Source organism: Corvus cornix, chromosome 19 (assembly GCF_000738735.6).
Source record: "Corvus cornix cornix isolate S_Up_H32 chromosome 19, ASM73873v5, whole genome shotgun sequence".
In the NCBI taxonomy this organism is placed as follows: Eukaryota; Metazoa; Chordata; class Aves; order Passeriformes; family Corvidae; genus Corvus; species Corvus cornix.
In genome coordinates, this window is record NC_046348.1 from 10,047,962 (window position 1) to 10,064,782 (window position 16,821).

At 47.7% G+C, this 16,821-nt stretch overlaps 1 protein-coding gene across 1 annotated transcript in view; it reads right to left on the reverse strand.

The window, feature by feature from the left end:
• Positions 1-6,357: 6,357 nt before the first annotated feature.
• The window catches only part of MSI2 (musashi RNA binding protein 2), a 209,584-nt gene continuing 199,120 nt past the window's right edge, over positions 6,358-16,821 (reverse strand). Inside the window, 4 exon segments of the mRNA XM_039563174.1 lie at positions 6,358-8,489; positions 10,673-10,750; positions 12,522-12,632; positions 12,634-12,677. Of these exon segments, the coding sequence (XP_039419108.1) occupies positions 10,709-10,750; positions 12,522-12,632; positions 12,634-12,677 (197 nt within the window). The 3' untranslated portion in view covers positions 6,358-8,489; positions 10,673-10,708.

Sequence of the window (16,821 nt, forward strand, 5' to 3'; positions counted from 1 at the left end):
GGGGCTCGGCGTCCCCCCGTGGGGACCCTCCGCTGGGTTACGGCTGTGGCCGGGCCGGGATGCGCCGGTGACCTTCCCGTGTCCGCCCCGCTGTCATCCCCGCTCTGGGATGCTCCCGGCGCTGCCGGATCGATGGGGCCGGCGCGGCGCAGAGCGGGGAGGCTGCGTTTGCACCGGGTCAGTGCTGAGAGCCCGGCCGCGCGTCCTTCGGGCCGGCGGGTGCGGGTTCGTGATGCCCCGGCGGCTCCGGGCCAGGGGGTGATGCTGAGCCCGGCCCTGGGTGCTGCGCCCCTCCAGGTGTTCACCTCCCTTCAGCACCTCAGCGCAGCATCCTTTGCTGTGTAACTCAGCCACTATTGGGGCAAAGCAGGACAGGGGCAGGGACGGGACCTGGGTTCGGCTCCACCTCTTGTCAGGAGGGTTTGGAGCCCGCCGCCCAGCCAGGCTCACTTTTTCAAGATTAAAGAAGAGGAATTCCCCACCCATCAAAAGGTTGTGAAAGGACGGATAGGAAGCACTTTGGATCTCTGGATGAAAGGGGCTGAGAGGAACAAACTCCTGCCTGGCTTTGAAGAGGCAAAGCTCTGTATAAATCCTGTGCAGTTTTATTGGTGGCCCAAATGCGTTGCGGGCTTAGAAAAGGCAAAAGCAGGAACTTATTCCTGCTTTTTATTCTTGCTGATGTTTATGTCACATCAGAGCCCGCGCTGGGTGCTCTGTAGATGCAGGAGGTGACAGATCCCTGCTGGGTGTCACCAAGCGATGGAGACACTGCAAGTGCAGATTCCGTACTCGCTCCCGTCTCTCCGCGGCTGGCACGGGCCGGGGTCACCCGGTTAATGCACGTTTCAGTCTTCATTGGCTTTTTAACTAGTTTTTAATCAGTAATTATTAGCGAGCAGGAGCGGTGCGCGGGCTCCTTTCACCCCTCCTGGGGCGAGTGCCGCTCAATGTGTCACAGCAATTAGCACCCGGTGGCGGCAGCAGGCTGGGGGCTGGACACTGGCACCGGGACCTCGGCTGGCTCCCAAGCTGCCAGAAATGCAGCAGTGGGTGGGAATGTGCCCAGGTTTCAGCAGCCCTGGCCCTGTCAGGGTTGTTAATGTTGGGAAGGTCAAGCTGGGGACCTGGGCTTGCTGCCTCCGTGGGATACAGTGGCTTTGGGGACCAGGCTCTTCCACCCATACTGGAAAGAGACTTTAATTTCACAAGGGCATGGAGTGATAGGACAAGGGGAATGTCTTCAAGCTGAAGGAAGGCAGATTTAGATTGGATATTGGGAAGAAATTCTTCCCTGTGAGGGTGGGGAGGCCCTGGCACAGGCTGCCTGGAGAAGCTGGAAGTGCTCAAGGCAAGATCGGATGAGGCTTGGAGCAACCTGGGATAGAGGAATGTGTCCCTGCCCATGGCAGGGAGTGGAACTGGATGGTTTTTGAAGTTATTTCCAACCCAAACCATTCCGTGATTCTCTGATAAGCTCTGTTTGCCCTGCAGAGCAGTGGATGCAGCCAGCCCGGCCCGTGGGAGCTGCTCCGTGCTAATTCCAGCCGTTGCCGTGGAGGTAAATAGCAGGAATCAGCCTTTGCCTAATGCACAAACGGAGTCAAGTACCGCTGCCCTTTGCGAAGCGCTAATGAATTGCGTCTCTCCTTACCCAGGCGCTGCCACCACCTCGTGACCAGCTGAAAACTGCAGCCCTGCGCCCTCGACATACGGAGCTGCTGGAATCGCTCATTTCTGATGGTATTTGACATAATTGAATACAGAATGGTAAAAAGGGGTGGGTTTTTTGGGGGTGGGTTTCATCACCATCAGGGTTTCAGTGCTCTCAGGCTGGGTGGCATCTGGGCTCGTGCCACCACAGGGACTGGTACCCAGTGGAACAAATGAGCTTTAAACCCCTCTAATTTATTATTCTTTATTAATAATGAGGAGGCCCTTGTAAATAGCCGTGAAAGGGAGTCCTTAAGCTCATAATTAATAAATGCTGGCTTGGTTTCTGCTGCTGAACTGCAGCCTCGAGATGTGTGATGGGGGATACGTGGCTCTGCTGAAGAGCAGAGGGTGCTCGAGTCCTCCAAGCAGGTTAATAAACCCGGGATTTACTCCGAGATTCGGGACAGCCAGGACAGCTACCTGTGGCGTGGGATACGGCAGAGCCTGGGGGACAGGACTGGGGGCTCCTGGGGCAGGGGTGCAGGATTGGGGGCACAGGATGGGATGTGGCACAGGGATGCAGGAGCTCACCTGCCCCGTGGGTGCCACAGTGGGGCTTGGTGCCCAAAGACCCCCACCTGGGCCACTCTGCACAACCCCAGTGGCCCCAGCTGCCTCCTGAAACTCACTGTTACAGCTCGGCCATAAATGTTTATGTCAGGAGGGAGAGGAAGTAAATCACATTTATCTCCCTTGTTTTCTTTATCGGGGCACTAATTTGACAAGGAAGGAAAATTTTTGCTTATTTTACAACTCTGATTTTGGCTGCAATTTGATTTCAGTAGCTGGGAGGCGAACACAAAATCTTATTTTTATTCCAGAGCTGGTATAAAAATTTACATTTTGACACCGACCCCCACTCCCATTTCAGTGCTGCTACAGCGGGCCCGCGGGCTCTGCACAAAACACATCACCCACGTATAATACACTCATAATTCACTAATGTTTGCTGAATGACAGGGTTAAGTGGCTGCTATTCCCGGCCTCCCACCACACTAATGTACTCCAGACCCGTGCTCCTTTTCTTCTGGATTGCAGTCAAATCGTTTCCTGCAGCCCTCGCAGTGGAAGCTCCTTCCACCCCGAACAAACATGACTTCCGAAATTATTTTCATTTGTTTTTCTAATCTAATTTTCCCCTCGGTGCTCCACTAATCATCAATCCCATTAAGGGCTTGATGTGTTGACTGCTTTCCAGAGAGCCCGTCCTGCATCCTGCCGTGTGCTGACCTTCACCGGCACCGGCTGGGCTGAGACCCCCGGAGCCCCGGCACGGCCGGACGCAGGCGAGGGACGCAGTGGGAAGGTTTGTTGGTGCTGCTGGGGCTGGAGCATCCCCTCCATCCCTGCCCAATCCCGCAGCCCCATCTCTCCAGGAAAGGAACCTGTGTCGTCCTGGAACACTGTGAGTATTTACAGGCTTAAAGGAGGGGTGGGGGGAAGTTGGCTCCGCTCCAGGCCAAGAGCCAAAGGGAAACAGCCTCTGGTGGAATATCTGAGCTGAGAGAGGGTGTGAAGCCACACAGAGCGTGTCACTCCCATGAGGAAAATACACAGCAAGGATGGGGGGGACTGGGAATTTATCCAATGGGATTGGGAGCACATGGCCACCCACTGCCCCTCCTGGAAATAGGATTAGTGCTGATGATGCCAAAAATGTGCCTGGCAGGGCACAGGATGAGGGACCAGCCATAGGGAACTGGGCAGGGGGACAGGGACAGGGCACGGATGTGCTGCCCACGCTGTGGGAGCAGGAGGAGTGACAGAGGGTGATGGGTTTTGGGGTGATGGAGCTGAAATCACCCCCCAGGAATAAATAATCCCCCCTGACCCCCCAATGAAAGGGACTCCATGGATCTGTTCAAAACAGTTTATTGTATTTTTTCGTCAGACAAACACATTGATTTCTGGACCACAGTAGAGGATGGAAACCTTTCACAAACTTATTTATTTGAAAATACAAATATAAAATTATACTTTCCACATCTGTGATGTGAGAGACCCCCATCCACATAGTATTTTACAACAGGGCTTCAGAAAGCCATACACAGAGACCTGAAAGATGCTTGATATATATAGATACATATATATATGTATATATATAAAAAAAAAGTCACTACCAAAGTTCTCATCAGTTCATACTAAAGTATAAAAGGAAGGGCTAGGCCTGCCACTGTGCCATAGTTTATTTAGGTACATTTATGACCACCTGAAATGCTCACTTGCATCCTAGTACTGATGGGAGTTCAGACCTCGTACGACAGAGAATGACGGGGGGTTGCTACCTACGACGGTCACGCGACAGACGAGCCCAGGCGGGGTCTGGGGCCGACCCCGCTGCCCGCCAGGCCCGCCCCGCTCGGACACCGAGCTCTCCACACAACACAGTCGGACTGCTGGGGGGCCGACAACCGACCACGAGGATTTGCTTTCTCAAACTACTTTTTTTTTTTTTTTCTTTTTTAAAATTATTATTATTTTGTGGTTTTTTTTTTTTTTTTTTTTGGTAATTTTATTACAGTATTAAAGTATTGCTTAGCTTACAGAATCTCCTCACGTAGTGTTCGCACGCGGCAGCGGGGTCGACTGGATTCTGTACGTAGGAAACTCTACAGTGTCTGTGCGCAGACCGGGATCTGCCGGTGTGTCTTCGATGCATCCTGTCTCTTCGCCCTAACACTAACCTCAGTTCTCCCTCTCTCTCTGAACTATGTCGCTTTAAAAAAACAAACCAAACCACTAAAAAAAAGAATTCAGAAGATTCCACCCAAGAGACATCGCTATAGCATAAAAGACAGCTATGAGTTAGTGTTGGTTTTTTTTGTTTTTGTAAACAGTTTCATATGCAATATCATACAGAACCATGGCTGGCCTTCAGTAAAAATGTAGTAAACTATATTGCTTTATTATTGATTATGTTGCATTGAGTGAATGGCAGAAACGAAACAGGAAGGGACGTGTGGCTGGAGTCGCTAGCCCTCATTCACACTACGGATGAAAGCAGCATCCTAGGCTGCCCAGCAGGGAAGAAAAGAAATCCCAACACCTTTCAGGTCGTTATCACCCACAATTACCCAATGGTTTAACTAAGCCTAGCAAGATGTGTGACATTCACCAGCAGACACTGCTGTACAATGGAAAAAAATCAACTTACAGCAAAGAGAGCCATGCTACCTTAAAGTCCAAGCTACAAATTCAACTCAAAATGAACATTTATGAAGTGTAAGAAAAAATAAAAACCCCAAAGGACAGATCAGGCTTCGCTTTAATCAAGCCGATCACAAAGGACTTGGGTTATTTGAAGGGGGAGGGTCCCAAGCTCTTGTGGCTCCTCCAAAATGTCCCTGGTGTTTGGGACATGGCCCGTCCCACAGCACAGCCGGGCAGGAGTGGCCCCGCGGGCCCTTTGGATGCCCAGGTCACCCAGCGTGGTGGAAATCCCTCGTTTTGGCCACCCCGGGGGTAGCAGGTCCGTGTGAGAGATCTGGAAAGCAAAGGGCACCGTCCCTCGGGGTGCCCGCACAGGCTGTGGGCTCTCCATCCCTGGCAGTGCCCAAGGCCAGGCTGGACATTGGGGCTTGGAGCAGCCTGGGACAGTGGAAGGTGTCCCTGCCATGGCAGGGGTGGAACTGGACGGTCCCTTAGGGTCCCTTCCAACCCAAACCATTCCATGATTCCACGATCCTTCGCTCTCTGGGCTTGAGTAAAACAAAGGTGCAGCTGAACCTTTGTGCTGAAAAATTTACAAAAAACCCCCAAACAAACGAAGAAAAAGAAAAAAAAAAAATCCTCCAAAATGGATTTCTAGATGAGTGGGGGACTAACGTGAACCTTAGTCTAGGTAGCCACATCAAAACATCTTGGATTCCACGACATTTGTGCTATGGGCCACTGGGACTTCTCAAAAGGTATATAAACATCTAAAACATATTCACACAGATTAGCAATTTCTTCTGAGCATTCTTAAAAAAATATGTTTTTTTTTTTCTCTTAGTAAAATCGTTTTAATATACCGTGCCTCCCTCTTTTAAAAAATAAATTAAAAAAATCCAGTTTTGCATATCTAGCATTAGCATTTAAGGTAGTATGGCACATCCCCTTTCCAAAGTCAAGGGTGGGGATCTACAAATGCCTTAAGAGTTTGCCAGCATTTTTAACATTGTGAGACCTTTGGTTAGTTGAAACCGCATCAGATCAGCAAAAGAAAAATAATAAACAAGAGAAAAAAAGCACAGAAAGAAAAAAAGAGAAGAAAAAAACAAAAGAGGAAAACCTTCCCAAAATTATTAGCATTTTTTTTTTCTTAAATAAGAGAAAGTTCTATCCTTACTGGTCCTAAATCTGAATAACTACATCTAAATTTTTAACCTTAATTACGATACACCTACCAATATGTACTAGAAGAGGAAGAGAGAAAGAGGGGGGGAAAAATTCACTACACTACCATCAGGACAGCACTCTTACAAGATAAGCCATTTTATACACTATTAACATACAACAATGATCAACAAAGAATATTCTATGAGGTGACAGGGAATGGAGAGGAAAACCAACTGGTAGTACAGTACATCATCAACATTGACAAAATAGCAATAAAAAATTCCCTGACGGCACATTGAATCGCAGGGAATTTGGTTTGTCTTTTTTTTTTTTTTTTTTTACCTTTTTATTTTTTAAAGAATTCGGTTTTATTTCTTTTATTACTTGATCAAGTCTCAATATTTAAAAAGCGTCCAGCATTTTGCTTAAACCTGGTTGTTCTGAAATAAGAAAAAAACCTAAAACATTACATAAAAAGCATGATTTTTTTTAAAAACAAGAAAAACAAGGTTTTCTCCTTTCGGTTAGCAGTATGGTGCCTTGTTTTGTTAAAGATGCCTTGCTCTACCTTGTCTATTGAATGTCTACATTAGTCTACTTGTTAGTAAAATTTACAAAAATAGGAGTGCAGCAGCTCTTTTTAACAAATGTCGCATTCAGTGTCTTATACTGGCTGTACCTAAAGTACCAAATTTATAAACGTAACAATTTAAAAAAATATTAATAAAACTTGTCAATATTACGTTAAAAAAAGAAGAAATATATCCACACTACAGTATGTTCTTAATGCCACCTACCATGTTGTACTTCTAGTTTGCTGTTGCAGGCCTATTTACCAATATTAAAAAAATTAAATTAAAAAATATCCTTCATAAGTTTCCTCCCCCAACAGAGGACCATATATATAACAGCCAAATATTAAACATGTGCAAATAGGAAACTGTCAGTTTTTCCCCTACCAGTCACAGTGCAATGATGTTTTATACTTTATTTCTTTTAAATTCTGTTTACAACTACAATAAATTAAAATCTTCCATTGCTTCTAGGGTGAAACTTGTAGCACTGAGGTATTCCCAAAAAAAAAAAAAAAAAGAAAACAAAACCAACCAAAGTTGCTTTCTAATTTGTTAATACAGAAAGTGATGGATAATAAAGGAAACCATGCAAGCTGGACGCTGCTCTGCCCGCACGGGGTGCCCAGAGCAGCTGAAATGACTGGACAGCAAGTTGATCTAGTTTAAAACAATGACCAAAAAAAAAAAAAAAACCAAAAAAAAAAAAAAAAAAAAACCCAAACAAAAAAAACCCAAAATAAAGGTGTGCTTTGAACCGTAAATGCGTTGAGTAGGAAAAATCGTAGCTTCTTGATCAGTTTTGGGAAAAGCAGGTTTTAAATTAAAATAAAAATACCACTAGACTGTTCCTTTGTAAGCTGTGCACATCTGAGAGCGAAGCTGCTGGTACGAACTGGGCGAGCTGGGAGGGTCCCACAGCATCACAACCCCCCTGGCCAGCTCCGGCAGTCGCTCTGAAAGGCTACAACTTCCTTGTCTTTTTTCATCCATTTTCATAGAGAAACTGCCTTAGGCTGACTCCATCACAAAAATAGGTTTGTATTTCTCTTTCTTAATAGTTTCTATGTAGTTAATGGAATTGTATTTACAGCATTTTATTATTTTTTCTTTTTTTTTTTTTCAGAATTCACAATTTCAAAAAACCTTATATCACCTCTTTCAACAAAAAAAAGCACTTATATAGAAAAAGGACGCGCAAAAAGTTTGTCGCCCTCGCCTTATTGCCGAAAATAGAGAGAATTAGAGTAACCAAGACGCCACAAAGGAAAAGAAGGGCCAGAGAACCTGTTGCTCCCCCCTCCCCTGCCCTGCCAGCTCCCCGTGCTGCACCCGCTGCCGGCTCCGCTCCCCCTGCCACCGAGCCAGGACCGGCGGCCGAGGCTCCTGTCACCATCTCAGCATCCTTTAAGCAACAACAACTACGTAAAACAGAAGGGAGGAGGAGGAGGGGAGGTGGGAAAGAAAAGCAAAAGAAACCCCTTAATATAACAGTTACACTATGGTTAGGCTCTCGCTACATACACAAAGAATTCTGACTACGTGGCTACGAGACTATGTCAAAAACGCTACGAAAAAATGTGGGTTTGGAGAGCTTTAAAAAGAGGGGGGGAACCCATCGAGAAAATAAAACGAACAAGAAATGGGTTTTATATACATACTTTTAAAAGCTGTTGTTTTTATAGTACAGCAGATTCATGAGATGATGAGAGAGATTTTAAACAACCCAAGTCCTTCGAGTGCCACCTCCAGTTTGCGTTGGCGGTGATGATGATGATGATGATGATGATGATGATGTAGTGCTCAAAGTCTGATGAGATCACCCAACCATGGGCCCCTTCAGAAACTTCGCCCCGTCTTGCCCGGACATCCAGAGAGACTCTGCGTGAGGAGAAGGTGGACACGGACACGGGAGAGGGACAGTTAATTGAGGCCAATTAGGATTTTTAACAAAAAACCCCCAAAGCATTTGCAAACACTTTGCGGCCGCAGCCTGCTCCGATCCACCCCGAGGGAGGATGAGGAGGGACTGGCTGGAATGCTGAGGTGTTCCCAGGACGGCCCCCATGGGAGAGGGGGTCTCATGTATTCCCTGCTCTTATTTCCAGCTCTATCCCAGCTAAGCCTAGACTGGGGGCTTAGCTGAGGGCTGGGCTGGTTTAGGAACAGTAAAATGTGACTGGATACACAGCCAGGACAAAAACTGTTCCTCAGGCATCTGTTACGCCAGGAATTTACACAGCTTTGGTAAAATGAGTTTTCTCTGAAGTACCTGGAAGGTGACAAGTTTTACCTGGGCACACTGCGGAGGCCAGGATTTATTTTATACCAGAGCTTCAGCCTCCAATGCTCCATCCCTGCTGCTGCCTGAAGCTGAGATACATAATGTATACAAGGGATATAAATATTTAGGGCTTGGTTCTGCAGGCAGCCGCTCGCGGGGCCGGCCGGGCAAGGATGCTCCCTGGTCATTTTGGGATGACTTCCAAAACCCATCCCCAAACAGCCGTGCTCAGGGTGAGGCCCCACCAGCATCCTACAGGGATGTGGGAACTGATCCCTGCCCCCAGAACCTGCACCTCAACCAAATCCTGCCCTGGGGATGCCGGGACAGCTGGGACCAGCCGCTGCCACAGGAATTTCAAACTCAGTGTTCCTTGAGGAATTAATAATAAGGCTCATTTCCTCCTCTCAAAATCTATTTTAATTAGTAATGAGCAACATTAAAAGCACTTTGTTTTTAAGTCGTTAATGGTTTGAGTCTCAGCGCTGGCCAGTAACTGATGGCTGCAGTGATGGGCTGTGGTAAGTGAGGAGTGATTACAGCCCATCAATCTGGCGGGGCTGCCGTCACCGCGCGTTATTAGCCTGAGTTATGATGTTCTGCTCAGGCTCCAGCTGGCCTCGGGTACCACCTCACTATTCCAAAGGCTGACGGCCCAGGAAATGTGAAGGATTCTGACAAATTGATCGGCGAACAGACACCGCTACGTGCAAGTAATAGCTGGGATTAAGCAAGAGTGCTTATGGCACTTTTTTCTTTCCCATAAAAACCACTCCTTGGAGGAGCAAATCAATTGACAGAACAATTTCAGGTAATCTTGGGGGTGTGTGTAGAGATGGAGGGTAAATAGAAACCCCCTTTATCCACTAGTGTTGAGGTGTAAATCTATTTTTATGTAGTTTAAAGTCTCCAAATGTTTTCCACAGTTCCCAGCCCCTTGATTAACTTTAATTCTAATTTCATAGACCGATTTTTGAACGCAAATGATGTGACATTGATCATGTAGTGCTGGGCAAGAGGCAGGGAAATAAAATCTGTCACATCCATTCCATCTGCCTGTCCGGGCTCGGAGCTCTGGAGGTAAACCCATGCCATTTAATTGGGCTAACTTCTGTTTTTCATTGCATTTTCTAATCTATTCCATTCCGAGTGTTAAGAATATTTGTTTGCAAAGATGAATATGCCAAAGGCCAAATAATAATAAAAAATAAAAATTAAACATTTAATTAACTCGAGCTTAGTTCAAAGGGTAGGAAACTGGCAGCGATCCAGGGTTGCGGTGCTCAGGTAATGTCTTTAATTTAATTTGCTCAGGTTTAATTTTTTCTTAATCTTGATAATTGCTCTATGGTTACAAGTTACAATGTTATCTTTTAGCTGTAATATTTGGCACAGCACTTAATTAAGAATGATGGTTTCTCAGTAATAAAGCAGTGGGGCTCAGCTATTTTTAAACCAGTGCGCTGGGAGCAGATCTCTGATCCCACTGGGATTCTGGCTGCCGGCACTGGGGGTGATTCCCCACAGCTTTCTGGGTTTTCTGCCTCTTCAAATTATTGCATGAAGCATCATGAAGATGACAAAGTGACTTTTGGGGGTTTAGCTTTGGATCTGTCTTCCAGTTTCCAACCCGTGAGGTTGATTTGAGTAACACAAATCACAGAAAGGAATGATTAAAGGCCAAGGAAAGACGAAATGAAGATAAAAAATTGTTCACTTAAAGTAAATATAGGGGAGATGGTAGTTCAGCACAAAGTACAAATGGGATATACTGTAATACCTCCAAGTGAGATGGCAACCAACCATGTGTAACGTTTCAATGGTATCCATTTGTAAAAGCCGTTGCAATCAAAGGTCCCTAAAATTGTACAATTGTTAAGTTCATCAGTGCTCTATACATGGGAACAGCTGATTATTAATTTTGCCAAGAAATTATCAAAGGACTTGAAAGACTGTGTTGCCAGCATGAATAGGGATTTCCGAGAGCTGTTCTGGTCACCAGGTGTGCTCAACCCTATGGTCACCTTTCCAAGACCATCATCTTCTCATTCCCCCAGGTGCAAAAATAAGCTTTGGGGTTTTCCCTTCTTTGTTTTTAAACCAGGGTTAGTAAATGGAGAGTGTTAAATAAATATATATGTAAAAAAAGCTATGGGGTTCTTTGCAGTTATTGGGGGAATTAAGAGGCTGCCAATCTGCAAGTCAATTATAAAATGTTTCTTTGGGAAGTGTTAGTGCAGACAAATCTGGATACCCAGGCTTGGACCCGGTGTCCTATCACTTGAAAAATCAGGATGTTGCTGAGGCTGAAGTGCCCAAGTTTTCAAGCACAAACAGGTCTTCAGGTGAAAAATAGAAATAAGAGGTGTTTTAAGTAGTGAGAGGTGGCAGTTTGAACTGATGTAGCTCCTTGCAGAGCAGTAATATTCCATGTTTGTGCTAGAATTGATCCACAGGGATTGTCAAATCCATGGTGTGACCACGGGAGGGGCAGGCACAGGATGGGAATTGAGCACACAGGCACGAAGGGAGGCAGAGGGTTGGTTTGTCTTTTTTGCAATGAAAATAACAGTTTCAGGAACTTTGTCTGCACTACACTCCAGCTCCCCCCATCCAATTCCATCAGGGAGTGAAGTTCTCTCGGTTTGAGGGACCTTCGGGGGAGCCTCTGCACTTCCTCATCGTACAGGAGATAAAAACCAACTCCTGCCCGTACTCCAAAAAGGGCAGGAGCCCCCGCTGCAGTCTGTGCTGGGGTGACAGCGGGGCGGAGGCCAGCCCCATTCATGCTCACACACAGTGACACAGCCACGTGCAGCCTTGTTAAGCCAATCTCTGCCCCTCATTAGTGCGATCGCAGACCCAACGCGGCGTTAGGAGGCACCTCCCGGTGACCCGACAGCCGAGCGGGACACTCGCTCGGAACCTGCGGCTCTGAGGGACGGGCAGGGATGCTGGAAGTGACCCCAAAGGTCAGCAAACAGGTGAAGGGGAGCAGGACATGTCCTGTCCCCCTGCTGGGGTCCCACCAGCCAAATTAATGAGTTCATTTTGCTCGTTTAGTGGGAGCACGGACTGCTGCTCCGTCTGCCAAAGGGTGCATCAGCCAGGAGGGGGAGCTGGGCCGATATAAAGCCCATAGGGATAAGCAGGGATTTAAATCCCTTATTTATTAAATATTCCCCTTTGAGACATGTCATGTCTGGCTGCAGATGGTTCCAAGGGAATGTCTGCACCAAGAGAGGTTCAGATTGGCTATTAGGAAAAATTTCTTCACTGGAAGAGTGATGAATCTTTGGAATGGGCTGCCCAGGGCAGTGGTGGAGTCACCATGCCCAGAAATGTGGCAATTTGTGATATGGTCTGGTTGACAAGGTGGTGATTGGTCAAAGGTTGGACTCGGTGATTTTGGAGGTCTCTTCCAACCTTAATGATTCCAGCTGGACTGTTCTGGTAATCAGTGATGACTGACTCCGTGATTCCAGCTGGCAGCGGGAGCGGTGGGTCGGGCATCGCTCGCAGGTTCCGGCAGCGAGAGGCCGCGCTCGCCGTCAGGCCACCACCCCCGAGCCCCCCAGAGCCCCCTCCCACCCCCAGCAAGGAGCCCCGGCCGAGCACGGGGTACTTACAGCGATGCCGTGTCCGAAGCCGGAGCCCGGCTGCGGGCTGGCGGCGCTTATGTAGTTACCCACGCCGGAGTCCTGGCTGGCCGTGCCGTAGAGATCTGCGACGGGCCCCGGGGCTGTTGGCCCCGGGGAAACCTCCGGGCCGCGCTGGGTTGGAGCCTGCCGGGGAAGCGGGTGCGCCAAAATTCGGTTGAGCACTGTAGCTATTCAAGACTGGTGTGCAGAGAATAAAGCTGGGTATGAGGCCAGACGCCGGGCATGCACCGGTATTACAAAGCCAAACACCAGAATAAACAGCCTAGGCCCAATTCTAACACTTAACCAAGGCCATGCGAGAGGAGAGCAAGTACTGGAGAAGAGTCAGCCCGGACTACTACGAAGCTTAGAGCTCCAAAAATATATATATGGATATATATAAAAAAAAAAAAGAACAATCATTCAACACACTACTGCAACCAGAGACTGGAGGTGCTCATTTTCACCAAATTATCACAAAATATAATAGGTATTTTTCAACATCTGACTTGATGCTCATGCAGTAGTAACAAGTTCTCTAGGTCTGGGCACGCCGAGACAGCATTCACATCCCATGCAAACTACAAAGGAACTAGTTTGAGACTACACATTGTGGTAATATTGATATTAAAATGTTGACAGCAAATAACTTGAATCACATCTAGGAAAATCGTTTTTTGGATCCATTCGATACTTTTGGAAAAAACCTGCCCTTTTAGATCAGTAAGCTGTAGAAATAGTTCAATAGTTGATTTTTTTTTTCTTTAAATGATATGGAATGGAACAGTTTGGATTTTTCTCTTTTAAATATGACCAAGGAGAGTGTTGTTTTATTTAGTTTTTTTTCCTTTTGATTTGGAGAGCGAAGACCTACCTTCGTCTCCAAAACCATGCTTGGGACATCAACCAAAATTAAACAAATTAAATAAAGATCAAAAACAAAAAAGAATTCCAGAGGGTGGATTACAACTCACCTCCTAATGTGGAAGTAAAAGAAAATTTAATTTTTTTCCTCTCTTATTTTTTTTTTTTGAGAAAGAAAAACAATGTAAATAAGAATGATACTGAAGAAGAAATTTAGATATCAAAGCATGTTAGATGGTCAGGCTTCTGGCATTTCTCACGGCTGCTCTTGGATGTAGAATTTATGAGGAAGAAGTTTCAATGGGAAAGAAAAGTCAGCGGACTGGGAGGAGCTGGATGGAGATGGCTGCGGGAAGCTGGAGCTACACCTGGGTGGTACCTGCAAGGTCCCTGGGGAGCACAGGGAGCCTGGTCTGCCCACACCCACCGGTGCCTCACCGTGTCCCCACCGCGGGCAGCGCCGGGACGCAGCGGCCAACGGGGCTGGACGTGGGCCCAACACCGCAGCCTGACCCAGACCCCACCTGGGCACCCGACCCCACCACCTCCATCTCCAGCCTTCCAGGCTGCCCCAAGACTACTTCAGCCTTTTCCTCTGGCTGCAACTTCCCACGATCTTCATTAAACACTAGAATGGGTTGTAAAGTCTGGTGGCCTGGAGTGACCCCTGCCCACGGGTCAGAGCTGCATGGACTGACCCCAGGGTTCTCCTGGGCCTGGAGACCAGCCTGGAGCCAGCCCCGTGCTCTCACCGAAGCGCTGTGGTGGGCGCAGTCTGGACATCTCCTGCCCTGGCCCCTTCCCCTGCATCGCTCACCCAAGGGGTCCCCAGCTCTCGAATGAATGAATGAACTGGTCAAGCAAAGGGCACCCAGCAGCTGGTGGCTCTGTGGTGACAGGGAAGTCAGTTTTAGACAATAAATGATTCACCACAGCTCTGAACCGGCAGCAGGGGAGGGTAAGTAGGACATCTAAGCTAGCAAGTTAAAAGAAATAAGGCATGAGAGAGTAAACAGATTTTGGACTTCGCTGGCAAACAAAGAGCCTTTTTTTATTATTAAAGATTAAATGTCAAGATAACATTTGGCCTTCTCACTCGTGAAGAAAAATATCCAGCTGAGATGTTCCAAAGCCCTTTATTACTAGAAGCCAGCACTTTTCCCCCCTTTTCTTCCCTTTGGTTCAATAAAATGGATGTGAATTTTCCTGCCAAGTCACACAGAAAACCCAGTTGGCTGCTCCAAGCGACAGCAGGACACGGCACGGCCAGGGGCATCCTGTCAGTGAAACACTCCTGCAAACCCCACAGCAGCGCCAGAAACCTCCAGAACAACAAACTGAGGAGCCAGAGAGACTCTCCGTCCCCCCATATCCCACATCCCACCCCAGCCACTCTCATGTGCATCTCTTAAGACTGGAAGTAAGGCTTTCACACCTGCAGAAGAGCTGGCAATTCAGGTAGGTAACGAAAAGGACAATTTTTCATCTACTGACCATGGGTTCAACACCCCACACTGCTCACAGGAGGGAAAATGGGCATACCAAAGGCTGCTCCACTGCCTGGGAAGTGCTGTGTGGAGGCTGGGACGCCCTGGCATTTCTCCATGTGGTGCCTGAAAACCTCCACAGAAAAAAATGGAAGCTTTTCCAGAGCCAACACTTCGCTCCAGACCCAATAAATGAGACAGAAAGCTCCCACAATTAGCAGGAGGCTCAGCAGCCTCAGAAAGTCGTATTTGAATGATTTGCTCAGCCATGGTTAGCTGCTAACTATTTGTCTTCTTCCAGGAGGCTCAGGTGAGCTTTACCTTTACCATCACAACAGCAAAGGGACCCTGAACAACTTCCCCAACATGCAAATCCTGATGTGCTCTGGCAAGAACTACCTGGAAACAAGTTTGTTTTACACAAACCTGGAATACCCTGAGACTAAAAGGAAGAAGGAAAAATGCCTGCAATCCTCCAGACTACAGATACTGCATCAGGAAAAAAGTTAACACTTTTTGGAACCTGTGTTGTTATGACAGAATTCCTGATGTTGGAGCTGGCAGAAGTGGTCCATGGCTGCTGTGAACTGCGGGAATTGCAGAGCACTGACATCAATTCCTTGCAGGCTGGAAGGAATTGCAGACTCTTCCCTGGCCACCAACATCCCATGGCAAAAACAGGAATTGGGGCAGATGTTTGGAAGCTCGTTGCTGAAAAACTGTCAGGGGATTGTGCTGTCCATGGAGGGGAGGGAACCACTGATTGTGTCCTGATGCCAAGACCAGGAGCAAAGCCTGATCTGCTGCCTGGTCCCAGCAGAGGCATTGGCTGAGCTGACCACGAATCCCCTGACTCTGGATCCATCAGACTGACTCAGCATTGCCTGGGAGCTGGCAGGGCCATCTTCTCCCCTTCCAGAATTGCCAGCACTCAGGAAGCCCTGGCAGCAAAGGACCCATTTCAGGTCCCATTTCACATTGTACAGGAAGCCATCCTGCACCGGGAGACTTCACAGCTCTGAGACTGTACCTAGGTGCCTCCAGCTCAAAGGCTTCCTCTATGCAAAATTTACAATCCCAAGTGTCCCCAGGAAGCCCTGTGATAGATCAAGGTCAGGAGAGATGTGGAAAAGATTAGATGTGCCTGCAAGTAACAGCCAACCACCTTTTATCTTCAGCCCTGGTGATCCTCCATCCTCTGGGCTGCAGAAGCTCCTTCCTTTGCCAATGGAGATCAAGGGCCAGCAGCCAGGAGCTCTGGCAGTGATGGAACAGGGCAGGTTAATGTCTTGCTTGCTTCACTTTCAATTTGCTGTGGTTTTTCTCACAGAAGAGACTCTGAGCCTGTGAATTTTGATCAGCAGGTGAACGTTTGCCTGCAGGCCAGAGGGATGGGCTTTGGGGAGCCTCAGGCTTACTCTGCCCAGTGTCACAGTGGCTTGGGGAGCACTGAAAATCAGCAAAGGAAAGCAAGATGTGACACAGGATGTGATAAAAAACGTGGGTTCATAAAGCAGCCCCAGAACAGGCTTTTTTTAATGCCAATATTGGCACTGGTGGAGTTGGGAGCTGCTGTGCAGGGCTGGCACAGCAAGAGCTGGACCTCTTTAGGCAGCGAGGCTGCTTTATTACCAACCCATCCTTCAGCAGAGCGCCTTTATCCCCATTTAACATGCGTGTGAGATGCCTCTCCACATTCAGCCAAGTGATTTATGTCAAGGAGCCAAGAGCTGGAACCCAAACCAGCCTGGCAGCCCAGGCTGAGGCAGGAGCAGGAGGCTCCAGGCTGAAACCAGGGATGCACATCCAGAGCCTCCTCCTGCAAACTGCCTTGCTCACACAGACCCTGCTCACACGCTAATCCGTGTTCAACAAGAAAGGTCACTGCTGAAAGATAAACTCTCCCTCGATGAACTCTTGAGAAATTTCTAAGTCAG